At 39.1% G+C, this 27692-nt stretch overlaps 1 protein-coding gene and 1 long non-coding RNA gene across 3 annotated transcripts; one reads left to right on the forward strand and one right to left on the reverse strand.

Annotated features, from left to right (window-relative positions):
- Positions 1 to 8824: 8824 nt before the first annotated feature.
- CMBL (carboxymethylenebutenolidase homolog) lies at positions 8825 to 15074 on the reverse strand. 2 transcript variants are annotated; one of them, XM_005026096.6, is made up of 6 exons: positions 14866 to 15074; positions 12360 to 12587; positions 11469 to 11576; positions 10207 to 10349; positions 9424 to 9515; positions 8825 to 9099 (listed from the first exon to the last, which is right to left on the reverse strand). In XM_005026096.6, exons 2-6 carry the CDS (start codon positions 12572 to 12574, stop codon positions 8920 to 8922), a joined length of 738 nt encoding a protein of 245 aa, XP_005026153.2. In that variant the 5' UTR covers positions 12575 to 12587; positions 14866 to 15074; the 3' UTR covers positions 8825 to 8919. The 2 variants fall into 2 exon arrangements, with proteins under 2 accessions (XP_005026153.2, XP_005026154.2); XM_005026097.6 differs by lacking the exon at positions 14866 to 15074 and adding an exon at positions 13604 to 13817.
- On the forward strand, positions 14531 to 25990 carry LOC140001919 (uncharacterized). The gene is made up of 3 exons (XR_011807711.1): positions 14531 to 14976; positions 18867 to 19044; positions 25160 to 25990. It is a non-coding gene; the product is annotated as an uncharacterized lncRNA (long non-coding RNA).
- The last annotated feature ends 1702 nt before the right edge of the window (positions 25991 to 27692 follow it).

A 27692-nucleotide genomic window follows, 5' to 3' on the forward strand; every position in this document is an offset into this window, starting at 1 on the left:
GGATGGATAGCATGTAAGGGTAGGGAACTCAACTTCAGCAACCTTGATACCACAATTCGTCTGTCTCCACAGAAAAATGAGGCAAAAGACTCTTGGCCATTTTCATCAGCACCTCATTCCTGCTAACCTGGAGGTTTGCCTTCATGTAGTCACTGCCTACTACTGCAGTACCTGGAGATGTACCAGTTTGCATGGTGCATCCAGGTAATTGCCCTTTGAGGGAAAATCTGAAGGCATGACACAAGCTATAGGATGCCCAGTGGTGCTCCATCCTTAGGGAACCTCAGATTTAATTTGAGCCTTCCAGTGAGGAGATTTCATCAGCCTCTGTGACCATGTGAAAACGGATGCTTCACTCCTGGGAGGCTCAGTGTCCTCCCTCTTGAGCGAGCTGGAGAAAACTGCTGCTGCTGCGATGTCAGCAGGAATCGTTCCAGAGGTGAAAAGAACCAGTCCTCCAGGATAACCCTGACTTACCTCCCGCTTATACCCTGTCACAACTGGTGGCTCCAACAGCTCTCAGCAATTTCACATACCTGGTAAAATATTCCCACACTTTGTGGAGAGGCTTTTATCTTCTAAGCCTCAGTTTCTAATCACAGAATCAGGCAGAAAGGACATGTCCAGGATAAACATATCTGTCCTATTGTGGCCTGAAATGTGCAGGTCGTCATCTTGTTGGTGTTACCATGCAATGGAAGGTTCTTCTGCAAGATTTTTCCCTTACTTATGAGGAAGTTCAGGTATTAAAATCAACTTTTCAAGGACATGTGTAGTTTTGTCTCCTTGAGTTGGACAGCCCAGAACCAAGCATCAAAGCTGCCAGCACTAGAAGTGAAGACAGCAAACAGTGCTCAAAACTTCTCAGAGATTCAGGCTCTGGTTGTTTCTAGTTGCACCCCCAAACTGGTTTTGTATGTACAGGTCTGAACACCAAAGCTGTCATGTGAAACAAGTATGTGTAACATATTCTTATTTCTGACATATGGCAATGCAAACACACAGCTGTGAATGGATGTACGTAACAGGTTTGGAAAACTCCTGGGTAGGCTTGGCTAGTAGGAGTGGACATACTAAGATGCTAAGCCAAAATGTATAATCCAAACCATATAAAAAGGGAAGCTAAAAAGACTTTTTGGCCCTGTTTCACATCGTATTCTTTTGCACCTCCATAGATCCAGTGTAACTCCACCAGCTACAATAGACTCTCTTCATTCTGCAGCACACTTTGGCTCAAATTACTCTAATATTCCAAAGCTAGCTAGATAGATAGATAGAAGATAAGCTTAGAAATAAAATTACATTTTAAATAAATGTAATTTATTTAATAAAATAAAAAATATTAAATAAAATTACATTTTTTAAAAAAAGTAGTAAGGGCTGGAATTCACAGTTCATTTTTAAAAGCATTTTATTTCCTGGAATCTTCTGGAGACATTTAATTATATATATATATATTTTAATATTTAATTAATTTAATTATTTTTATTCATTCTAAAAACAAAAATGCCCAAATTACTCGATGAAAACAGAGTACCCAAAGCAACTGCTTGTTATCGCCCAAGCATCTAGTCTCCTGGGATGAGTGACATTGCTTCTTCTTGCTGTAGTGCATGTTTAGTCCAGCACCAGCCAACTCCTGCTGAAAACCTTGCAGTGTGGCTGATCATGGACTAGCACTGCAGAAAGCTGGTCTTCCCATGTGGGCACGTGGCCATTTCCAAACAAGTCTTCACTTATTTCCCAAAAGTTCACTTACGTCATTGCTAGCAGCATTAGCCATTTGCTCAGATGAGGCTCCAGGTGTTTTTCTCCATAGCCACTGTTCCAGACTGGTCAACACGACCAGCTGTCAGTGATAAAAACAGGACATTAAGTAGATATTTTCCTCCATTAGGAAAGATGTATGGCAAAACCTCTTCCATACTAAACATACAATCTCTTTAAAAACTATCCATCTCTTGGAGTCTCTGAATTACACTTCACTGTTTCTTCAGAAGGAGAAACAGCTAGGGTATTTATTATGATCTGGCTGGAGCACAAATTAGGTGCCTCTGTGTAATGTTGCTCAGTGGCTTTCTGCCACAGCTTGGAAAGCTGAAAGCTCTCTAGCTAATGCATTATTTTCTTTCAGTGATCTCATGTTCAAAGCATCATTTCCTTAGCCGGAGGCTCTCCCATGGGGTCCGTAAATTCTACATTCAAAGAAGATTTTAATTACTTGGTGAGTGACAAGCTGGAATGGTGATGCAAGTCCTAATCCCTCTCTTGAGTGGTGAATTGAGCTTCTCATCATTAGTACTTCAGACATTATATCAAAGATATCATGGGAATAGCAGTCACCAGTTTACAGTGAGCCAGCTGGAAAACAAGACATGGAAGGTTTCCTCCCCACTCCACCAGCCTGCAGGGGTCTCTGCCAGACCTTCCCCTCCTTCCTCCTAGCAGTATAGCATGATACAGTGCACACATCTTTCTTCTCCTTTCTCTCTCATGTCTGTTCCTTTCTTCAAACCTACCAGCTTGCTTGGGAGAGAGATACTAACATTCAAAATGTGTTCCACTTCATTCTTTCATGTTTTTTTCTTTTCGTTTTTTTTCTTTGAATTATTATTTTTCCTTTGAATTAATTTCCAGCTCCTTGTCTTTTTTTTCAAAACATCATAACATGTTCTTCTTCTACCTCCTGTGCTCCTACCTTGCTCCTTCCTTCTATCAGAGATGCACAAACCCTCTCAATTCTGCATAACCCTGATTTTCAGCAGCCAACAACACTCTGACACCCACACCATTCCCTTTCCTAGGCAGCCATGTGCTCCCTTTGTCCCACCTGGTAGTTCCTCACTCCCTGCCTGTTTCAATTTCATAAGAATCCTCCTGCCTTTTTCTTCCCTGTCCTACCAGAAAGAGCCTGAAGCTGTGCCATCTCTGCTTTTGCTCTCTGGCCTCTGCTGCCCCACCTGCAGCCACCTGCCACAGGTAGTTGCTTGCAGACATTTAGTCTGCAAAAGTAGAAAAATGAGAGAGTGAGGTACAGAGAGATAACTAGGGATGGGCCTCAGCAGTATTTTGTAGAGTCAAGAAACAGGATTAAGTCAGCTCTAGCCATGTTGCCAGCCCCTGTAGTACAAGCCCAGTCCTACCTGGAAGCCCTTTGGCTATGAATAATGATTTTGAGCTGACATAACCTTCTAAGCAAAGCTCCCTGCTAACAAGGCTGCTGCACAGCTTTAGCCTGGCTCAGGCTACAATGGGAACAAGTTCATGGCTGCTTGCAACAGCCTTGACAAAGCCAAACACAACATGTTGCTCTCTGCCTCGATGTTACGTAGCAAAGCGACACCAGCACGCGTGGGCTGGAACCAGGAGCAAGAAATAACATTGCTGCAGGGCATTGTTACTTTCAATCTTCTGGCCTCAATTGATTTTAATGACGTGAATTTATAGCTGCATTAGCTCAGAGGGTGCCCCTATCATGTTTTATGTTTATTCTACCATTTATTATATTCCGCTATAAATCTATTTGACATATCTGAAAATATACAGGGTAGCAATGAAATCATCCCATTTTCCCATAGTCAAGTTCAATATAATCTTTAGTTCTTTAGCAGGTCCTGATGTGACCTCCAAGTACTTTGTGATGGAGGGAAAAGCCAGTAACAGGTAAAGAGAACAGACCTTTGCTTAAGTCACACAGTAGAGCACTGGCACAGCCAAAAATGGGACTAGAAGGTCCACCTTGCATTGGTCCTTACACCAGGACATGCTAGGAACCCCACTAACAGTTATTTTCTTCTTGGCAGCCTTTCAATTATTGCAGAGAAATATTTATTGAGTCCTTTTAAGTACTCTAATATGGCCTTGGCCCCTTTAGTTTCAACAGCCTAGATTTTTGTGCTACAGACACAAGCAGATACAACCTATAAAGTACAGAAACCACCATAGAAAAGCTTTCATCTCGCCTCCTAGATGCTGAATCCCCCCTGGAAATTTGTAGAATCACAGAATAAAAAGCTGGACCCAAGCCCCCACTCAAAGCACCGCTAACATAACTGCTTCCTCAGCGCCTCATCTGGGTGAGCTTTGGACACCCCCACCACCTCCCTGGGCACCTGTTCCATTGCTGGCTGCTCTCAAAGTGAAAATTAATTCCCTTATAACCACTCAGAGTTTCCCATGCTGCAGCTCTTGTTTGCTGCCCCTCGGCTTTTCCTCTCCATGTAGGAAGCTGTAGGTACGCCCCTGTAGGTAGCTGAAGAAGTCTGTAGCCAGGTAGAGCTGCTGAGCCCACAGCATGTCCGTCTCAAGACTCATGAAGCCCCTGTGTCCTCTTGGCAGCAATTTCTGTATTTGTTCACCACAAGGGTGCAAAACCAGACTAGGGCTTTTAAAGTACCCTGACTTACAGAGAAGACCTTTGTACAGGAATACGCCTGGACAAAAAGTGATCTCTGCCTAACCTTGCTTTGTGGAGATTTCAGCTGTGGCGTACAACAGAAACAAGTCCATTCCTTTAATTTCAATCCAGGTTGTCTGTGTCTCTCAGGAAATAAAAATCTGAGTGAAGGCAGAGCTGAGCCAGCTGTGTGAGCAAAACAGAGACAATCTGGGACAACAGCAAACACTCGTTCTGCTGAAACCAGCAGAAGCTGCTAACCCACCCTGGGCTGCTGGGTGCTACACACTACCATCATGGACAGTGACAGTCACAGGGAGATCTGTAACCACTCACTACTCTCTAAAGCAGCATCATAGAGTGCTGCAAAGTACAGTGTTGGAAGTATAAACAACATATGAACTACCCATCCCCCCTGCATCTTTCCCCTTGCATCTCTTTCCCCTTTCCCTCCTCAAAAGAATCAGAAGAAGCTATAATGTTTTGTCTCAGCTCTTTTTATTTTATTTTATTTTATTTTATTTTATTTTATTTTATTTTATTTTATTTTATTTTATTTTATTTTATTTTATTTTATTTTATTTTGTTTTATTTTAATGAAAGCAATTTTCTTAGTTGTGGTTGGCAGGCACACAGCTGAGGTATTTTGGTAATTCTCTAATTTTTCTCAAGATTCTGGAAAAAAAGAATGAACATTAAAGAAATCTTCAACAATTTGTAAGCACAACACCTGGTAATAAATAAAAATAAAATAATAATAATAAAAAATAAAGAACAGTTTAATAGCACAGTTGGAATAATTTCCAATCCCCTTAACAAATAACATTATCATAGCTCTGCTGAAATTCATGGCAAACTACCAGCCCAGATGCAAAATTTCCTCATCAGCTCTCGATCTATCTGTGGCAGGAAGGAAAGGAAATGTATTGCCACAGGTGTCACCATCTGCTCCATGGTCTGAAAGAAGAACTTTGTTTTGGAGCTTTATTAGCCCATTCCACTCCCTGCTTTCTGAAGTTACATGCTCTAATATTTGCTGGGCTTTGATATACTTCGGTGCCAAAGACCAGAAACAGGCAAATAAGCGAAGTGTGCCGAGGGAGATTTCTAGGGGCATAAGCAGGAGACAGGCACCAGACTCCCATCACTCTTCTCAGGTAGCTCTTCAACAAAGTACCCTCTGTGGGTCTACCTTTATTTTTCCTTACCTTAAATGAAATTAAACCAGATTGTTTTGTGTCCCTGTGACAAGCATACTTCCCTGAAAAATGGTCTCCTCTCTACAAATTACTAGAGGCTAAGCTACCACTCACTGCCTGCCATGAAACACATTGAAAAGTCAATGAAAAGTTAAAGGAGCAAAGTATGGTTTGATTAAAAGCTATGCTAGATAGGTAACTACGGTCCTAAATAAGAAGCTTAGTATGCCTGTGGATGTGGCCAAAATGAATTACAATGAGGTCCTCAGATGGGCTGGAGCTAAATCTACTGGTGTGGTCACCTCTGCCACTTCTTCCATCAATTCCCCATGTTCCATCACATTCAACTTCTGGTTGCTCCTCATAGCACTGAAACCCCTCTAATCCAGCACAGCAATCACTGAACTTCTTCCTTAGGGCCTACTCTGAAGAAAGCAAATTCAAAAAAAAAACCCTTAGAGACCCAGCAGCAGAGTTCCCTAGAGCTAGATGTTGCTGCTGAGTAATGCAAATACAGCCTGGGGAAGGAGAGCCAGAAGGCCAGAAGATGTACTTTTTTTATACTAAGTTAGCACACATTATTTTATGGGAGTTTTGGCACTGCTGTGTGTGTGCATGTGTTGGGGGAGTGCATTTCTTTGTCCTATCTGAATTCAACCTGCACACTGAAAGCCCACAGCTGTTTAGAACCTGGAAGCCAAAAAAAGCTGAGAATGGTTGTTAAGATAAAATACTGACTATCCATTGTGGGCACCACAGTAAAAAGAAACAGTAAAGGCTAGCTTAATAGAGAGGAATACAGAAAATATAAAAGGGTTGAAGGAAGAGTCATCAAGCTGATTAGAAATTGTTGCTATAAAGATTATACCGAAAACCCATAAAAGACTTAGCGCTCAGTATGTAGAAGCAGAAGCAAATGAAGAACTAGTAGTAAAGTCTGGGTAACATAAAATTGATTATAAATATCAGATGCTATCAAAATATTTGTGTCAGAGAGCAGAAACGAGGACACAGAATTCAACTTCCAAGAAGGCAGAAGATCCAGTGAATCAGATTCAAGTTGTGTTTTAATATTTTCTTTAATGTAAAGGACCTCAACCTTCTGGAGATCAGGAGATGATCAGCAGTGTGCATGATAAGTGTTCTTGCTCTTCACAATGCTGGTCTCCATCCACTATGCTCTGTTTTCCTATCTTTTCCCAATCCCTGTGGTTTTCCACCAGAAGATTTCTTTCACTTTAGCCCATACAGTTTCCTTCCTTAGTTTAACACTTTCTCAGTGGCCAAAATCCTACTCGCCCTGGAAAAGGTGTGACTAGGATTCTTCTAGGTTCTCTCTTCCTGTAATGCAAAGTTAAAAAACAATAACCACAGGTTCCCCTCAAGGAAGAGTTTGGCAAGTTTTCCTGTTATATTGGTTATTCAAGGCTGTTAACAAACAGCTTTGCCTACCATATTATTTACAGAAAGCAAAAACCTTCTGAGGTTCCTGGGTTGCCCTCTCCCAAGGGAAGCATGAGCTGGCAGCATGGCTATTCAAATTTCTTGTCACATGCTGCAGTCTCAGAAGGTAGAAATGCAGATGAGGCGTTTTACTGAAAAAAAATTACAGCAGATTAACATTTCATCTTCCAGATAATACACAGTGCCAACAGGGAATCCCTCCCAAAGATGATTAAATTGGAAAGGCACAGACTGTTTGAATTGGATAGACCTGTAAACATACCTTGCTGGCAGAAGGATTTCTGTAACCTGTATGTCAGTGCTTTCTAGATACAAATAACATTCTCAGGTGCCAGTTTTGTTAATGTGTGTGTGATTTTTAGTAAAGAAAATATTAACACTGGCAAAATTCTGAATTTTCTATGTCAGGTCCCATATTTCTACGGTCCCAGTGATGGCAAATACGAATAAATGATGAAATGCAACACCTGCCCTATAGCAAGCCACTATGAATTCTCCAAGGATGATTAATTTTGACAAAATGCTACTCACAATACTATTCACAGCTTCACTATTCCCTTGTCTCAGAAGAAATTTAGAAAAGCTTAGCTCAGTTCCCGGAGACATCTGTCTGTTCACATTTAAATAAATAAATAAATAAATAAAAAGAAACATAACTCCAATCTGTCCAATCTGGAATGGTTTGCCAGCCAAGATATTACTGATTGTCTCCCATGAAGCAAAGTGGTGAGCATTAAGGAAAGACATCAAGATCCTTTTATGTAAAATCCATGTGAGGCAATAGTTGTAGGGTGTTTCATTTCATCATCTCTGTCTGTTCTTGTAGTAACCCTGGCAAATTGGGCAGGAATCCATATCTGGGAACTAAATTCACACTTCACATGTGGCTTTCTGAACCACATACCCAAGTTGCTGCCTTCTGGGAAGGTTTACACATTGCAACCCTTGCGTTGCAGCAGAGCTACACAGGCACACGCATGGGACATGGATGCGCCAGTGAGCAAAGGTGTCTGCAAATCTCTCCCGTGCACAAATTTCTCCTGTACGTGGACAGGAGAAAGGACATGGATGTATTAGAGTGAGTCCAGAGGAGGGCCACAAAGATGACCAAGGGGCTAGAGCACCTCTACTATGAAGGCAGGCTGAGGGAGTTGGAGTCCTTCAGCCTGGAGAAGAGAAGGTCCCAGGGAGACCTTACAGTGGCCTCCCAGTACCTAAAGGAGCCCTACAGGAAAGCTGTGTCAGGGAGTGTAGTGACAGGACCAGGGGGAATGGCTTTAAACTAAAAGGGGGTAGGTTTATATTAGATATAAGGAGGAAATTCTTCACTCAGAGGGTGGTGAGGCTCTGGCACAGGTTACCCAGAGAAGCTGTGGATGCCCCATCCCTGGAGGTGCTCAAGGCCAGGCTGGATGGGGCTCTGGGCAACCTGATCTGGTGGGAGGTGTCCCTGCCCATGGCAGCAGGGTGGAACTGGGTGATCTTTAAGGTCCCTTCCAACCCAAACCACTCAGTGGTTCTATATGTGCTGAGTCCAGGACCATGTCAGGACTGTCAGGAAGCACAGAAATGTCTGTCCAGCCCCTCCCTCTGCCCTTACATCCCAGGGGAGCAACAGGAACCCAGCCCAGTTACGGGGCCTGGGAGTGCAAATTTAAAAACCTTTTTTTACAGTTAAGGCTTTCTGTGATTGAAAATTTTTATGCATCTCCTTAGAAAATAAGTGTATGTAAGTAGTGTTATTGCAAAAGGGTTTTACAAAATATTTTGGTTTTAAGAACATTTTAATCAATATAATCTTTATTATTTTTATGATTTCCTTTAAAAAAATATATTTACTTTACGGACATTTTATGTCTTCTACATGTATTTATTCAGCCAGTTGATCATATCCTTTCTTCCTTCCTCAATATAAGGTTTATCCTGAGGATTGATATCTTCTCTTTTACGGTGTACAAAACCATGAGTCTGTCCAGGGTAAATTTTAACTTTATAATCAACTTTACAGTTTTGTTTAAGCTTCTGCTCCAGCTCGGTGACCTGTAACAGAACATATCATCTTGGCTGCATACTGAATTAGCACGTTATGTATTTACAGACTTCAAATCAACCCTTTTTTTTTTTCCCCCCTCTTGCTTCTTTCCTCCTAGCAACTCCCACATATAAAACAATTGTATTTTGCAACAAAAACAGAAAACATTTTTTAGTGTCACTGTAAATCTTTGGGGATAAACAACACAAATTTACGTAGAACTACAGTAAAGAGGAAGAAAATTCATTTTCTGTTTTCTCCTAAGTAAATACCAGATTACAAAACAAAGATAGAAAGCATACAAAGATAAATATCTTTGATGGGAAACTCACTTGCTCTAGTGGGACAATATGATCATTTTCAGCAAAAATGAAGAAGGTGGGGTGAAGCAAAGAGGATCTCTCGTCAAAGAACCTGATCACCCCTATGGAAAAATCAAAGGCATATGAAATGATTCATGTTAGTTAAAGCGGTTAAACCACTATTAAAGATAAACAATCACAATGAATGCCATGACCTGGTGGCCTGCTGCCTGTGCAGACCCCAACACAGCTGACTTATCAGTGAAGGTCCCTGCACTCTGGCAGAAGGATAGCAAAACATTGCAGAATATCACTATTGCCATGTCTTTTCCTGTGAGCCTAACAGCAGAATAGAGTACAGACACATATTTCAAACAGATTTTCCAAATATTGAAAACCAGACAGTGGGCAGCATCCTGCCTGAAGACTTACGGAAATGGAGGTAGGTGAGATCCTTAGGCAAAGACCCACCTCACAATAGCTGCTGGATCCTAACAGGTATGAAAGATTTGTACAGAAACTATTTTGTTGTCACCAGTCAAGAGGAATCTGAGACATGGTGAGGCCCTTGGTGTCCCTTGTACTCTATGGTGCACAGAAGCCATCCTGGCTGTGCCACTCAAACCCTGATGTTTAGGATTGTTTCTGTGCAAGAATGTGGGTGCATAAAGACAAATTGTGTAAAGATTTTCTGAAATCATATCACCTTCCCCCATAAGATGTCACGTTAAGTTTCGTTACAGTAATGCTGCTCTAGGATAGCTCCTGCTCTGGTCATGTTCTCTCACAACATAACAAACCTTTGACACTTACCGTAGAGGGACACCCCCGTCTTTAAATGAGGATTTTTCAGCATCAGATGTTGTACTGCTGCTCCACCCCAGCAGAACCCAATGGCACCAATATCCTTCACGCCACATTGCTCCTTTAGATACTTCAGGACAACATCAACTTCTCTAAAAAAGGGAGATAAAAGTGAATTAAAACTGGAGCCTGGTTCCACAGTGGCCACAGCTCAGAGGCTGACTGAGCATTGGTCTGCTTACGGAAGGTAGTGAGCTTTTGCATCATTTGTGTTTTTTTTCTTTCCTTCACTTATTAAACTGTCTCTATCTCAACCCACAAGTTTTCTCCCTTTTGTTCCTCCTGTTCTCTCCTCCGTCCTGCTTGCAGGGAGTGAGAGAGTGGCTGTGTGTGTGTTTGGCTGCTGGCTGGGGTCAACCCACAACACTTGCTTACAATTACTCATTTCTAAATTATAGGACAAACCGCAGGTGAGAAGACAGGAAAATACATGTAAAGTCACTCTTCCAACATCACTGTGGTTAGAATCTAAAGTGATTTTATAAACAGCAACAAAATACACCAGTGGCAATATGTCCTATAGGCTTACATTAGGGAAAAAAAAATGTTTAAAAGAGGCACATCCAGTCAAGAACATCCCATTATCACAAATGTGACTAAAGGTAAAGTGTTCCCAGGGGACACAAATACTTCATGGAATTGTGACAGCAAGTTTAAAATTGTTGATTAAAAATCAACAGCAGTATTATGTAATTAAGCCAGGTCAGATAAAAATGGTTAAAAATACAGCTAGAAAAATAGCAGCTAGAAAAATAGCAAAACAGTATTATTTAAAGTTGCTGGGATCTGATGGGGAGCAGGACAAATGTTCCCCAGTTAAATCCCATTCGGTGACTGTGTTTGCACCTTAACAGAAACTCATAGAAGATGTGCCTGCCCATAGGAATTGAATCAAAGCAAAATGGAAGAAGCTTGCTGTATCCCCTAGCCTTTGTTGGTTCTTTTCTTTTGAGTCATTGATCCCCCTTTTACTCTCTGCACGAGTAAATAGTGGTCACTTCTACTCTTGTTCAAAGATCTGCTTTTCTCCAAAAAGCATTCTTCACATAGCCTTCAAGCTTAACACTTGAACTGCACAAAATTTTTGTTTCTGGACATCCATCTGTATTTGATCCATTAATAATTTAGGACCTAATCCTGAATCTTTACTGATACAAAAATTCCTACTAAAAAAGCACGTCCATAAGCTGGACCATGAACAACAGTTGTACTTGTCTATTTTGCTGGCCTGTCGAGTTTTCAGCCAATCATCGAAAGAAGCCCAGTCATTCGAAGGTTTCCACGCTTCTTGTCCCACAAAAAAATCCGGGCAGATGGCTCTGCAAGAAAAATAAAAACATTTTATGCCCATGAAATAACACTGAGAAAGGACTGAAGGGAAGTCTGTGTGTATTACAAAAAATTCATTTTGTTGAGTACACATAGAATGTAATCTCCATTGAAGCATTTTACATGCAACCCTCATTATTTTTCCGTGTCTGATAAATAGTTAGCATAACTTCCAGATATTTTTTTTCTTTTTAAAATTCATTAATTAATCTGTTTTTTGTTTGTTTGTTTGTTTTTCTCTTTAATTGCAATTGAAAAACCTTAGTGGTTTCCTACTAAATTAGAAATAAAAGAAAACCTACCATTTACACAGTCAATACATTTGGGCAAGAAGGAATGCTAACCCAGTAATATAGGGAAGTGGATATACAATACTCTTTTCACATATCTGAGACCTTATTTCTTTCTCTGGCACAAGCTGGTACAGTTCACTTCCACAGAATTACTTTCAGCTTGCCTGGAATTTTTGCCATAGCAGTGAACTTGCGAACGTGCTATGTAAGGGAGGAGGATGCAGCTGTTTCATGCTCACAGAGCCATTCCAGTACCCCAACTAAAGATGCAAAATAAGACTTTCTCCATTTCCTCCTTTCCTTATTTTTTTGTCTATTACCTCGTTATGGTGGGACTGCTCGACAATGATGCTTTAACAGGAAATTCTTTACAGAAGCCTGGAAATGAAGCCTATGACATTGTTCATGTTTGTATGGTTTCAAAAATAAAATTAAAAAAAAAAAAATGAAAGGCATTTGCAAAAGAGTAGGATTTCTTACATGTATCCATTGGCTGTTAGCATATCAGCCATGTATCTCGTGTTTGGGAGTTGCCATCCAAATATATCATGAATCATGATCACAGCTTTGTCTGTGCTGGCAGAGGGTTTGGAAACATAAGCCCTGATGTGCTCAATTTGTACTTCCTGCCCACGGCCGCCGTAGTCAAACTTGTCTCCAATGTCACACGGGCAGGGCCTCAATTCGTTAGCCATGTGTGATATCGCCCTGGGAAGAAATGAAAACATTAAGGTGTGAATATCACAGCACACCATGCTGAAACAGATCAAAACACAGAGGTGTCATAGACTGTTGAATTTTTGAATCACTACACTTACCAATCACTGATAGATCAAAAATGCAACATCACTCAATCAGCACATCAGGATGTTTTTTATAAGTAACAGTCTTGTTGGTTGTCTTATAAACTCTTATCTTATAAAGTTGCTAATCTTATAAACTCTTCTGCGGGGACCTGGCACATAACTAGGGCTTGTGTGCCCTACAATAATACAGGAAAAGTAAAGAACAACCAGCCAGGCAACCGTCATAAATTGATTACATAGTGATGAAGCTAGCTCTTTTAATTTACATCATGCATGTGTCCCTGCCAGGAATGTGTTCTTTGTTATAGACAGTAAAGGCTTAATACAGAACCTTGCATTTTGGAAAAAAAAAAAAATAATAATAAATAAACAACAACAACAAAAAAACACTTGTGTAGAAAGACATAATTACACCTTGATTAATTGTGGTATTTTCCTGGAGGTTTAAAGTTCGTTTAGCAAACATTTTCAGTGTCAAGAAATCCCTTTTCTAAACCAGCATTAGCCTCAGATATAGCAGATTTTGAAAGAGGATGTTTAAAAAATGCGTTAGAAAAATGTACTGATCAGTGGAAGCTGGAGTATAAAATTTTTAATATTAAAAAAAAAAAAAAGAGAGAGAAGGAATACATTCAAACTTCAAGATAGAAAAACGAGGAAAATGAATTTAAGGAAAAATCCACGAGTTAAGCCAAACGTTTTACGAACAAGGTAACAGTAGGGTATGGTTAAATTATTACAAACTATTGCTTAGGTGAAAATAAACAAGTTATTCACAAAGGTCAAAAGCCACCAACAGAGACTAACACAGGTTGGTGTAGATCCTTACACTCTCAAGTTAATGATTTTATACCACTGACCTTAGATTAACCAACTGGACTGACTTCATATTACTGCAAAAAGACTCAAATAACTTACCTGAATATGCAGAGGGAACCTCCAAGTTATTCAAGAGTGTGGAGAGAATTTAGGTAAAGCTTTGCCTAAACTTCCTCCAGACAAAGTGCAAAGGTCTGTGAGCACTGTCTAAGAAAACTTTGCTTAGTACAGAAGCAAGGATGTTCAGTATTGACTGCACCAAATGTGCTCACAGAGAGAAACAGGAAAAGCAGGTACCAAACAGTCCCTCAACTGGCATGACTTAAATAGCTGCAGCCCTAAAGGGACAGCTGCAGGAGAACCAACCAACAATCAACCTTGCTGACGGGAGATTTGCACAGACTTCCAGGAACAAAGGTGTTCTGTATTTACATAATTTACATTTCAGAATATCCCAAGAAGAGTTAGCAAAGCTAGGTTTTCACAGATGAAAATTTCAAAACAAGCTGTATCTTATTTGAAAGCTGTATTAACGTTAGGCACACATATATACAAATCCTCAAGTTTTAGTGTTGTTTTTTTTTTTTTTTTTTTTTAATAAGCCACACCCCCCTACGTGTTTTTCATATGCTGTAGTCTCATATAAAGGACTCATAATTTAAAATAAGTCTACTAGGAAAAATGAATTAATTGACAGAATTTAAGCCAAAAGTTAGTTTAAATGCATAATCAAAAAGAGTTGATAACTGCTTTTCCTTAAAAAAAATATAATAAAAAAAAATTAAACTAAAATCAGAAAATATAAAAAGATCAATTGAACATTAAAGAAACAAGTACTATTTCCAGTTTCTGAGATTCTATTGAACTATTCCTTAAAAATTTATCTCTCCCTTCCTTATATACAATAAATAGTGTTCTAGGAGGAGCTGTAAGCCCACATCCGTCACTGCACTCTCTCTGTTCTATCATCTCCACCTGCAAGTGCTTGAGCATTTGAAGGCCAAACAGTAACTTTAGCTTTCAGCAACCTCAATCTACAACTAGAAAAATATAAAGATATGTTCTGTGGCTCTTTCACTTTCAAGAGGTTCTCCTGAATCTCCTCCTGAGATGTCTTCCCCATCTTGAGAAGGAAATCAACAGATTTCCGAACTGCGACCTGGAATAATTTGGGAAGAAAGTAGCACTCTGGTACCATTTAAATGACCATGAACTCTTCAAAAATGCATGTAGATAATGTGCAAGTCCTCCAAACACACCGAGTCCAGACTCAGCAGGCACTTGCTTTATGTTTCTCATGAGGAAAAGCTGTGAAAGTTAAAACCAAAACCAAAAACAAACAAACAAATAAACACACATACCTGTAGCACAGCCAATGTGTGAGACAGCAGAGCCAAGCCACAAGAGTGCAGCAAGGACAGCAAGCACTGAATGGGATCACGAAGAAAGTGCTAACTCATAAAATGGAAGGGGTGAGTGCAAGGATCAAGTTTCTTCAAATAAGAGTTGCGTAATTTACTGCCTTTATCTGTGCATATCACAGAGTCACAAAGATAGAGTTTCACTTTTTTTTTTAAGCCTTTAATTTTCTTCTGAGTATAAGCAGGGTGTGCTACTGTGACAAGTCATGCTGTATGTGAATACAAAACGTTCCCTGTAGCTTATACAAAATGGTATTAATATTGGTAGTTCTTCCTAACTCTTACGAAACATGTTTACTTAGCTGAGCAATTCGTTTAATCTTTTTTTTTTTTTTTTTTTAAGGGTGTTCCTTTGTTTTTGAAGGTTGGGGTAGTATCACTTTCAAACATTATGCTAGTATTTTTATTTCTTTAGACTATTTATCCATTGGTAATAGAGAAATCTGAAGTCATCAGCACGGTGAGGTAGTGACACAGAGACATCATTTCAAAGCCCTATACAATACAAAGCACAGCACAGGAAAAATATTTTCTTTCAGCATGAGAACAAATAAAATCTGAAAAGGTAGCAGTTGTGTAGATTGCTCTACATATAATTATAATAATTATTTTAAATGCTGATACATTTTTATCCTATCAGGACATGTTATATATTTTTTTCCCTTTTGAATTAAAGTGACTGCCTGATTCTTGTATCCCACCCATTTGGCTTTCTGATCTTTTTGTTGCATAATCGGTTTTATTCTTTAAAGAGCTTTATGTAAAAATAGCAGTGAAAGTTCACTGTTTCTTCAGAGGCACATCTGAAAAATAGTGCTAAATGCGCTTTTGTCCCATGTTGACAAAGTGACCCGTTTTGCAATTTAGTCCTCACATATAAACTGTTTGCCCATATTCTAAATAATTTTATCACTATGATTTGCTTACAATTCCTAATCTGAAGTCAAATGAATGAAAAAAGCCCACAAAAGAATTCCAGAGTGAAGTTGTAAGGTTCAAAATACAATTCCTTTGGTAGTCTTTTTTTATTGGGAGGGGGGAGTTCCCACTTGTATATTGCAAACTACATAAATTACAAATTACAAAAATTATAGCACATAGGGTTAGATTCTTCACAACTTCAAAGAACAGTAGTAAAATAAATGACAAAAACTGGCAGTTGAAATCATTCATAGAAGAAAGACACTTGCAGCAATTCTTCCAGAAACTTCTCTTCACCGGGATTGCTTCGCCCCATGCTCACTTCCTTGAGTGACTGTACTGTGCCTGTGGAAACTTTCCTTTATATAAGACTATTTACCATGACCTTAATATTAACATTAAACTTTATAAATTAAATGGGTTTTAATTTAATTTCTTGTTGATTCTGTGTTCCCTGACAATCCATTCAGATTTTCCCCTTATAACTTTTAATTAGAAGTCAAAATTTAATTCAAAACATTCACACTCTCCGTATGTGCAGTTGATTGTACTTTGTACTATAAACTCACAATGCCAGATCTTACACAGTGAGTTGCAGTTTTATCGTGAAGACTTGACCACACTTGTAGTAACTTGTATTTACCCTTTCAACTTCTAACAAATGCTGCATCTCAGTTGTTTTTTTTTTTCCTTTTGCTTAGTCACAGTATTAGTTTTACAGTACACATGCCATTTAAACATTTATGAATGACAGCCATTCTCTAAATATATGACCTGATCATTCTCTTACACAACAGCTTACCTTGTAATGCTAAGGGAGCTCCACTGAGTTTAGGGTTACCTAGGTTTTACACTGAGGTAATTAAGACACACTAGACTTCCAGACCTCTAACAATCTTCTCCTGGAAAAAAAAAAAAAATTGTTATAAGAGCTGTATCACCTAGGCAACAGGTAGATTAATACATTAGGTATAGATGGCATCTTATCAAAAGCAACACTTCAGCAGCAGCCACAGGCCAGAATTAGAGTTCTCCTGGCAAATTCACAGAAGGTAGGTCCATCAGTGGCTATTCAACACAGTGCCCCAACAGGCACATCCAGCACAGAAAGACCCAAAACCGCTGCCTGCCAGGATGTGGAGCAAGAGGAAAATTCCCTAAGCAGCCACTGCTGGCCACCAATGAAGGCTGGGTGTTGAGGTAGATGCAATCTTGAGCTGATGCAACATAGAGATTTTTGCTGTATCATCAATGGAAAAATTACATAACAAGATACATTGCACAAAAACATTTAATATTTCTCCTTTAAGCAGTAACCATGGTTTGTAATCCACAAAATAATGCCCTGTTTGCCATTTGTATTATACTTTTGATTTCTGAAACTGTTGGGAAATTATCTATACAGTATCACAGGATCAAAGGTAATGTGAGAAAGCAGTACCCCATTTGAATAACCTCAGACTCCAAATTTTGAAAAAAGACATGCACAATAAAGTCGCTTGTTAAATAAATACCTGCCACCAGGGTACCAGTCAAAGAAACCTAGTGTCTCAGAAGGAGTTCCACCAGACAATCCATTTGTGTCCCTAAATTTTGGGCCTGTGATTTACATGGTACTTACATGAACAGTGGCCACAACATACAAATATTATTCTACCATTAGTACAAATTATTTCAAGTATTACACTAAAACCCAAGGAACTGTAAACCATTTCACAGCATATTAAGACACGACACTGTAAAGTGACATCTGAAACCACCTCAAAAGAATATAACATGAAATTACGAGTTAGAATCTACTGACCAAAAAAAAATAAAATAAAATATTGTTTCCTTTTTTCTTTAATTTCAACAAACTCTCCCTCCTAATTTTCTAAAATGTGCTATCAAAAATCTCCACGATATGTTACATGATTATGTTATAAATTAATTGTTTGCTTTTCTATTAAATATATTTATCCAGCCAGTTGATCATATCTTTTCTTCCTTCCTCAATATAAGGCTTATCCATCTCCTCTTCTGTGATGTACAAAACCATGAGTTTGTCCAGGATAAATTTTAACCTGATAATCAACTTTACAATTTTGCTTTAGCTTCTACTCCAGTAGGGTGACCTGTAATATAGAGCATAGTCACAGTTACATTAATATAGATATATTCCATGCTGCCAGTCCTTAGTTTATTCATCATTCAACTCCCTGATTTATCATGTAGGCTAGACACTAATAATCAAGCTCCCTATGGACAAAAGAAAAAGTAAAATTATATAAAGAAAAAACACCATTGCAATAAGGGTCTAGAAAATCTGTTAGAATATAAAGGTAGGTACAACAACCTACAAAGATGTGGATACAATAAAAGTACTTCCTACATACACAACATATGAAAATACTAAATAAACTAAAACTCAGTAACAAACCTCAATCAGACACCAATGGATGCAATTTGGCTTATCATATGTGGTTTATGAGTGTATGTGCCTGGAAAGCTTGAAAAACATTTGTATGTATTGTTTAGAATGACATAAATGAGGGCAAGATATCTCTTTTTTCAAGTTTTAGGAACTCGTGTCACTTTAGTGTCACTTCCAAATGTTATATAAACACCAAAATTTCAGGGACCTCTGGGGAATATGTAATCTAACCCCTACTGTCAACTACAGCTCGGGGCCTTGTCCAGCTGGGTTTTTAATACCTCCAAGAATGAAAACTTCACAACCTCTCTCAGATTCAAATATTAAAGCACCCTCAGAGGATTATTTTTTTTCTTATGTTTAAGTGGAATTTCCTGTTTCACTTTGTCCCCATTGCCTCTTCTCCTTTCACTGAATACCAATGAAAAAAGTCTGCCTCCATCTTCTTTATTCCCACCCATTTCTGTGTCACTGATGACTTCAGTTAGCACTTTGAAAACCATGTGTTCTTTCATCTCACTAAGACTTTTTAAATGTGTTTTATTTTATGGCTAATCAATCATGAGCATGACAGTTTACCTAACAAATCTTTCTTTCTCTATATCAGACTATGTGTGCAAGTGTGAAAAATCCAAGTGGAAATTCCTGTAGACCTGATCTCCAGTTATGAACTTGGACTTGTGTAGGTAATGTGAGATATCCTTTTATGAACATGTACGCATGGGAACAAGCACATCATCCTGCATGATGGCCTCACTTCACAGGATACGTGGAGACATCTACACGTAAGGCTTATTAACTATCACAGTGCAGACACTCATTAAGGCTTCACAGCAAGTAGTTGCCAGTAATGTTGGGGAGTGGAATGACCAAGTGCTCGTAAATCCCAGACTGAATGTTTCCTCAGCTGACCTAATTCTATCCTTTGTGTTATATTTCTTAATGTTACTTCTAGGGTGTGGGTGTTTTTTCATTTTAAAGTTCATCTTTCTATTTAGCACACAAACTTAACTAAGAAAATTTGTAAAGTGAACAGAATTTGTGAAAGCTGGATGAGACAAAGAATCACATAAAAAAATCTCCTTCATTGCAGTACTAGAAAATTAATTAATATTGAACATTTTTTCAATTTCATAAGTATGATCTCCCTAGCACATTGGCTAGAGTAGAGTGTGCAGCAATAAAAATTGATCATTTTACCAAAAATTGCATTTAGGCACATATATTTGCACACAACTGAGAAGAGCTTATGTTGTAAGTGCAATAAAAAATAGTAATTCTCAATACAGGTGTTTTTCTGTGCAGTTTAAGTGCACCTTTTATACAGAAGGTAATTGCTCATGGGCTTACCTTGTTCCATTTGCTTTATACTAACTTAAAAAAATTATCAAATGCAGATAAAAAGAAGAAACAGTCTTCTAAATCACTGTTCCTCATCATATCCTTGACTTTATTTATTCCACTAATTTTACACTTTTATGTAAAAGTTTTTCTTTTACATTTTTCTTCACTTTGAAGTCTGATAAAATTATCATGTCTAGATTACCCAGAATCAATAGGAAAAAAAAAAAAAAAAAAGGCATACAGCAAAGGATTGCTCCCTGAATAGTCCAAAACTGCAAGAGGATTTTTATAAAACTTTTTCACCTGGGTTACTGGAAATACTTTCACTAAAGAAAGAGATTTCAGGAAAAAAAAAAAAAAAAAAAAACTATATATATATATATATATAGTTTTAATTCTTTTTCTAAGTTATGTAATTCCTTCTAAGTCTGCCTCCATTTTTCTGCTTATTTTTTTTAATAAGGCCGAGTTCTGGCTTGTAATTCAGGAGGAAAAATTAAACACAGAAATGAAAGAAGACAGAGGTTATTCGCGTACTTGATGAAGGGGAATGAAATCATCTTTTCAGCAAAAATTAAAAATGTAGGGTTCAGCAGATAGGACACATCATCAGAATTCTTGATTAGACCTAGAAAACATTAAAAAAAAAAAAAAGTCAATTGACTTTTAAGTTGAAATTCAGATTCAGCACTCTGTTTATGCAGTGAAAAGTTTTCCTGTCTTATGCAACTTGTACCCGTAAATGTCATTATGTCAGGAGCTTTTTAACAAGCTACTGTAAGCATGGCTTCTAGAAGAACACCCTTCTAGATTAAAACTTTATTTTAGTTAGTTTCTTGAGCTAAAGATAGAGTATCTGAATTCACAGGACTTGAAAGATGTTTTCTGTGCATACAACGTTGAGTTACTCTGAACTGATGGGGGAAGTCAATACTTTAATGAGTAGCCCAAAATCTACATTCTAAGAACATTAGCCAAGAGCAGTTTAGCTACCCCAGCTTCTTGAGCAGAGCATAAAAGGACAACTGACGCTAAAATAACCACTGTCTAACTATACGGAGTAGCTAAATCAAAAACAACACTTCCTGTATGTGAGTATAGTCCTAGCCCTGCAGCACGCCGTTGCAAAGCAGTAGTAAACAGGAAAAGGGAACTGAATTGGGAAGGTGACCCAAGGACATGTATGTCTGTCTAAACCTGAAGCAAAGACGCAGATCCTACGATTCATTATGAAACTAGGAACAAATGTCCTCACCACCATCTTCCTTGCATAATATCCTTCCTACTTTGCTCAAAATATGTCATCAACTGAAAACCTAATTTGAAGAAACAATGCTAGATCAAGTACCTCAGCTATACAGTACACATACTCATGTGTACCTGCTTGTATTACATCCTTCAATAGAGAGATACACCAGCCCTTAATTTGGGATATGTCAGCATCATGTGATGTGCAGCAACACCACCCCAGCAAAAAACGATGACCCCTAATTTCTTAACACCACACTGGTCATTTAGGTATTTCAGGACAGCATAAGCGTCTCTGGAACATATAAACAAATGCAAATTAAGCACCCATAATAAAATCAATATTGGAAAATTCGAAAAGTAAATATAAATATGCATATGTGTCCCTCTACCGCGTTGCTATTATATCTTCTTCATACACATTAAATAAACCATTATTTCAGGCAAATATTATGGCTTGCTAATCTGAAATCATCAAAGAGATAAAAAAACTAATGGAATTAAATAAAAACACAACATGGATAACATACATCAAAGGAAATCTATATGGATGGAAAACAGCTGATTTTTTTAAACACCTACCTAAGAGGTAAAAATGCTTAAAACTCTCTGAAAAGTTGGATGATTTTTTGTTTTGTAAATGTAGACACAAAAAGTAATAACAACCTCTCCAGAGAACACTATTCATTAGACAGTCAATATGTTGACAATAACTGTAGGTTCAGCTCGGAGATGCTTGCTGCAGAAAAGTCAACATGACAAACATGGAAGATGTTTTGAGGATTTATAGTGTCAGTTGAAATACACCTGGCCCAGATGCTGTATTCTGGAAGTATCCATTTACCCCTGAAGTACCCCGAAGGACCCTGTCACCATGCAGAGGCAGTAAAGTATCAGTGGGAGAGAGGTAACAGTTAATTGTTTTATATCACCTCAAGATTATATTTTCAGCCTCACAAATACTACCTAATCTGTTGTCCCACCACCACCACATATACATATACAAATGAAGTGCCAAAAATTTTTCTTCACCATAGATGACATTTAAAACATGTAAATTGCCTGTAAGAAATGCCAGGCAGAGCCCAACCCTTCCTTCCCATTCCAGCAGAGAGAGGACAGATTCCAAACTAAGAAGTTTCCACAACAACTGACCCCTCTGAGACAGGAGCTCTCTGGATGTGATTCAATTATGCCTCCCGTAACCTTCTCACCAAATACCTAAGCCCAGCAACCTTCAATGTAGCTACTCCCCACAGACCAAGAAAGAGATTTGTTCTCCCCGTAAGTTAATTAGTTTGATTTCTAATTAGTCTGGACCCTTCACAGTACTGTCTTGCCAGCAGCTGCTTTCTGTTATTAAGGCAGCAGAGCACCTTTGCTAGAGACAGAAGGTCTTCAATGACAAATGCTTGAGCAGCGTTGCACATGTGCAAGTAACAGACATGATCTCGTCAGGGGCAGCACGCTTTACACCCTAATATTAACAAGTTAAAACCAAACATCAGGTTAATTCCAGGCTAACTGGAAGCCAGGGTAGATCACAGATCACTGTTTAAGTGGTGTTCCTTGAGGACTGCTACAGGTGTTAAGCACTAGCTTCTGTTTCACAGTGGTCCCAATTTCTTCACGGAGGTGACATGAGAGTTGTCTGTCATAAGAACAGCCAAATGGCTGTGGGGTACTATCCATACTATCCCTCCCTGGGTTTAAAGGTTTACAGATTCTAGTCGATGTGATATGCGGTTCCCTGACACCTTACTTGTTTATTTTTTCTGGGATCTCGAGTTTCCAGCCAACCATCAAGCCTGGATCAGAAGGCTTCCACGCTTCTTTTCCTGCAAAAAAAGTCTGGGCAGATGGCTCTGCACATGCAGACACACATAAACAAAATCAAAATTAAATAAATTCATCGACCCTTAGACTTTTTGTTTAAGGGTTGTCTTGTTGTAGCCCTTCATACAACAAAAAGCTTCTACCCAAGCAAAATATTGTTTTTATTTCTTTTCCTCAAGAAAGTCATGTTTTTAAATACCATTGTTAACTACTCTACAGAAATGCCTATATACTTTACAAAACATTTCTAAGTATATATATATGCTTTTTTTCAATGTTTCAATGAGAAATGATCAAAGAGGGTCCTGATTACAATTTTAGATTTTGCATACAACATTATACCACTTAACATAAATCCACCATTAAAGCATTCAAAATAAACAAAAGCAGCTACAGGAAATAGCTATTTACCACAGAGCACATGATGGGGCTTGCTTATGAGCTAGGGAAAAAAAAAAAAAAAAAGGATGGACTGACTGCTTTACTGCAGATATCATTTGGTGACTGGAAAAAGAGATGTAGAGTAAGATCCCACTCAGTACTGAAGAGCTCCTGCATCACGAGAGTAGCTAAACCCTGGCTCAGGATGACCTGAGATGTGCTGCATGACCAGCAGAAGAGTCAGGGTCATGCATTCACTAGAAGGAAACGAACAGGGACTCTTGAGGCTGCCATCATTAGGCCACCCTTTGATACTGCTGTGTGCTCTCCCCATCCCAGCCCACAGGGCAGCAATGGGATCCCTGGGAAACGAATTATCTTTCACTTATTAAATGCCTTTGTCTCCTTTGTCTTCTAATGGTAGAACACAAAGAGTGGGATTTCTTGCAGAAAACATTTCTTACATGTGTCCATTATCTGCAACCATATCAGCCATGTATCTCATGTTTGGGAGTTGCCATCCAAATATGTCTTGAATTACAATCACAGCTTTGACTGCGCTGGCAAGTGGTTTGCAGACATATGCCTTGATGTGCTCAACTTGTACTTCTTTCCCACAACACTCATAGTCAAATCTGTCTCCGATATCACATGGGAAGAGCCTCGATTCATTAGCCATCTGGAAATCTGCAGGAAAGCAACCAGGACAAACAGTAATGTAATTTATTTGCATCAGTAACTATGATTATAGGTCTTAATCTTCATGCAGTCCCCACATACCCCTAGTAAAATGCACTTTGTACCACAAGGTTAGAAGTAAAGCTCTAGGCAGCTTGTAAAGCAGCTCCTGGCGCTGGCCCTCTTTGGTTGTCATTCATGAATTCCAGTCAGTCAGCATAACCATAGTGTGCAATAAGCTCATAAGAAGGGCTCATGTCAATCCATGTCAATCCATCATTCCTATCTTTCTGCTTGGAGCAATCCAACTTGTGCTAGCTACATTTCCATGTGAACTCCCAATAAACCATGCCTCTCTTGTGGTCTTCCACCTCCTCCTCATGGTCTGGCACATGATTGTCTTTTGCTGTTATTCCTGTGAGACTCCACTGTCAGCAAGCTGCTCTTCTGACTACTTTTCCCTTGTAGTTTTCACTGTGTGTGTCCCCTTTCTCTTCTTTTATGGGGAATCCAAAGCTGCTGTTGCTTACAGGCACTTTGCTGGTCCCCCAGTATCACCTGTTGAGTACAGCCCTTTCCCAGGGAACTCATCGTTAACTGACATCTCTAAAAGTTCCCATAAATCAGCTCAGAGAAGGTAAATCAGCAGGGGTTTCTCTGCACACTCTGTAATCTGAACTAGAATGGTAAAAGGAATACAGGGATGTACACCAGGGTTGTTTATGAGTACATTACAGATACCTAAATTTCTAGAGGTGTACATTTTAAAGAACAAACTAGAAACTACTTTATTTCTTCTCGAGTGAAGAGAGGTTTCCAAACAGTTTATAGCCTCGGAGATTTTCTCAGGAGATAGGCCACTGTAGGATCTTGGGTTTAAAAAAACTGGCCAACTTCTGGGGTCCTCTGCTCTCCCCCTTCCACCAAGCAGTAGGTAGTCATTCACAGCCTTTTTTTTTGGGGGGGGGGGCATACTGGGAAGCTGTTTAACCTGATCCTGTTGCCACTCTTAACAAATCAAAATGGCAATGTTTGCTTATTAACAAGGGACAGTCTCTCTTCCCATGTAAATGAATCCACTGGAATAATATTCCTTGTTCTGGCTGGTCTCACTGCTAAAGTGAAATCCAGCATGCTGGCAATAGAATTCAAATATGCTTTTCAATGATTAGATATGCTTGCTAGGAATGTATCTAACCATTTATCCCCTTCTGGATTTTCTAATTAATTCTAGCAGATGTCAGCCAAGACCCTCAATATATCTCCAGTATTCTCTCCCCTCTTCAATTCCTCTACTACAAATGTACATAAATATCTAGGTAAATGGTATTAAAACCAAAACAGGAAAGCACAGTGAACAGCACCACAAATTTCTCCAAATCCTGCCTCTTTACATCAGTTCTGTCTTCACAGGGCAACGTGCTGTGGGGTGACACATGCAGAGGTTCCCAGCACCGAAGACTGGCCCTCTTAGGGATGGCTCTCCACAGTGCCGTTTCTGAACAGAGCTACTCTCCTGACCTTCCAAATCAACCTGCAAAAACCCTCCAGAAGATGCAGTGCAGTTTAACCAGACTAACTGCAGCTTTTCCAGCACCTTTCCCAAACCTCAGGCAAAGCAATGGGAAGAGATTTCAAATGCACGCTGTACAACTTATCAGACCTAGAACAACTCCCCTACCACTGTGCTTACTGTTTTCCCTCACTTTGCTCAGTTCATCTGAGCAGTAAGCTGGCAAAAATCCATTTATATTTAAGTAGAAGTCCCGTTTCTTTTAAAAGTACCCTAATACTACATGTCAAAATAGAAGCTGTGTTTAAACAAAAATAATGGCATTTCCAAGGCTAGTAAACAAAAGAAATATGCTGTATTGATAAGTATGATTTTAGTCATGTAATGACTTGAAGAATGCTGATGAGTTATGTATAGAAAGGAGAAAATCATCTTGTACTGCTGAGGTTGCTGCCAGAAACATGCCAGAGTTCACTGCATAACCTGTGAACAGCAGTGAATGCCTGCTATAAAATATTAATTAAACTGACATAGATGTAGATTATAAAATCTACATAAAATAGTTCACAAAAGGGATTAATAGAGATGCTGATTAGACAATGAAAAAAACAAAACAAAACAAAACAAAAAAAAAAAAAAAAAAAACAGATTCCTCCACCCATTCTCAATGTAGAATTCATCTGGTACTGTTAAGAAAAACATGATTAAATAAAAAATGGAGGAAAACAGGATTATTGAAGTTGTTTATTAATTGAATTATAATTTCCACCCATGTGTAATTCAACCACAAAGTTAATGAGAAGGAGTTTGTTGGTTTAGGGTTCTGACTGCTTTTGCAGTTTAGATCAGCTGCTTGTACTTGTAGTTGAGATCAATTCTTCATGAAACTGCACATGAAACACGGATCAAATGTGTCTAAAGCCTCAGACACATGAACACTTCTTTACATATGAAGTACTCAGACTTGATCTCCACCTAAGAAATCAGATGCATTTAGGCCTCCTATAAAAATAAAACCAAACAGTAACACAATTTTCATAAGACCTAGTTTAGGCTATGTCTGATCTGTGAATTTTGAGGTCATGGCACAACAGCATCTATGCTGTTATCCCACCCACAGAGGTGAGACTGGAGCTCCAGTATCAATAAATAGACTAAAAACAGCTCTAGTTTTAAACACTTCCGTGCCTTCTCCCTCATCCCTCACTTTGTTTTAGCCACTGCTCAAAAGCACCTTGTCAGCCCTTTTGCTGCTTCCTCTTTGGCACACCACCAAGGTGGCAACTCCCCATCTTCTCATCCAGCAAGCCCTGGCCCTCTAGAGCTAAGTGTGCCAGAGACAAAACTGCAAAAAAGTGGTCTCCATAGGAGTCTGCTATAGCAGGGGTTACTCCTGCCTTTCAGAGCACTGGTGGTGCTTGTATGGCAGAGGTTCAGACCTACTAGCTGCTGTTCTTTGGATGCTATTTCATCAAATATATATGTAGGTTGCCTAAGGTTTGTCCTCCAGTTGTGTTTCAGTTTGCTGGGTCATCTTAGTGTGACTCAGCTATTTGGCCAAGCAAGTTTAAATAACAGAGAATTACAAGATTAACCTATCAGAGGGAAATAGTACTGTTTGTCATGATTAAAATCTCCCTAGGAAGCTCAGTATATCTCTTATTTACATTTGTTTGTACGTGAAGAAAGACCGTACTCACGATGAGCAAGCATAAACAGAGCACACTCAGAGTACAACTTAAATCATGCTTATTACAGCTCATCGGCTTATCAGGCCGATGACCTGATTTTGCTGTGTAATGAAAAACTGATCTTTCAAATAATAAACATTCAGTCATGCAAAATAAAATACAAGGTGTAAAGATAGTGTATCACAACCAGAGCTCCCTCTTATAAACTGGAGAGTCCTAAGGAGGTGAAATTCCACATTTTATCAAAATCCATCAGGCTACAGTGCCTTGCTGCGTACAGAGACAATATGCAGCAGCTTTCTGCTGACCAGTAAGCCAGGTCTCCTCTGGGAGTAGTACACCATTACTGCAGTGTTAGGCAGGGACCATTCAGAGCCTTACTATTGCAGTTGGAGCCAAACCTCCACCAAGTTTTCCCGATGACAATGAAGGAGCCGGGCCCCATCTTGTGGACATTTCCTGGAGTGAGTAGGGCTGTGACAGCTGCTAACCACAGCGCTTGTAATGCAGTGCTGAAAAGTTAGCTCTGATAAGGATCAGCATCAGATCTTGCCTAAAATAGAGATTTACGTCTGGGCTGGGCAGCTAGGATTTACATGAAGAAAGCTCCTCCTTTCTCTCGAGGCAAACCATCCTCTCTTTTCTGCAGGTGTGGGGAACCCTGCCCAAATTAAGGGTTTCAAAGACCTGGAGAAGAGTTTACACACTGCCTGCAAGCTCCGTACTCATGCACTGGGGAAAG

The sequence above is a fragment of the Anas platyrhynchos genome, chromosome 2, assembly GCF_047663525.1.
Source record: "Anas platyrhynchos isolate ZD024472 breed Pekin duck chromosome 2, IASCAAS_PekinDuck_T2T, whole genome shotgun sequence".
NCBI lineage: Eukaryota > Metazoa > Chordata > Aves > Anseriformes > Anatidae > Anas > Anas platyrhynchos.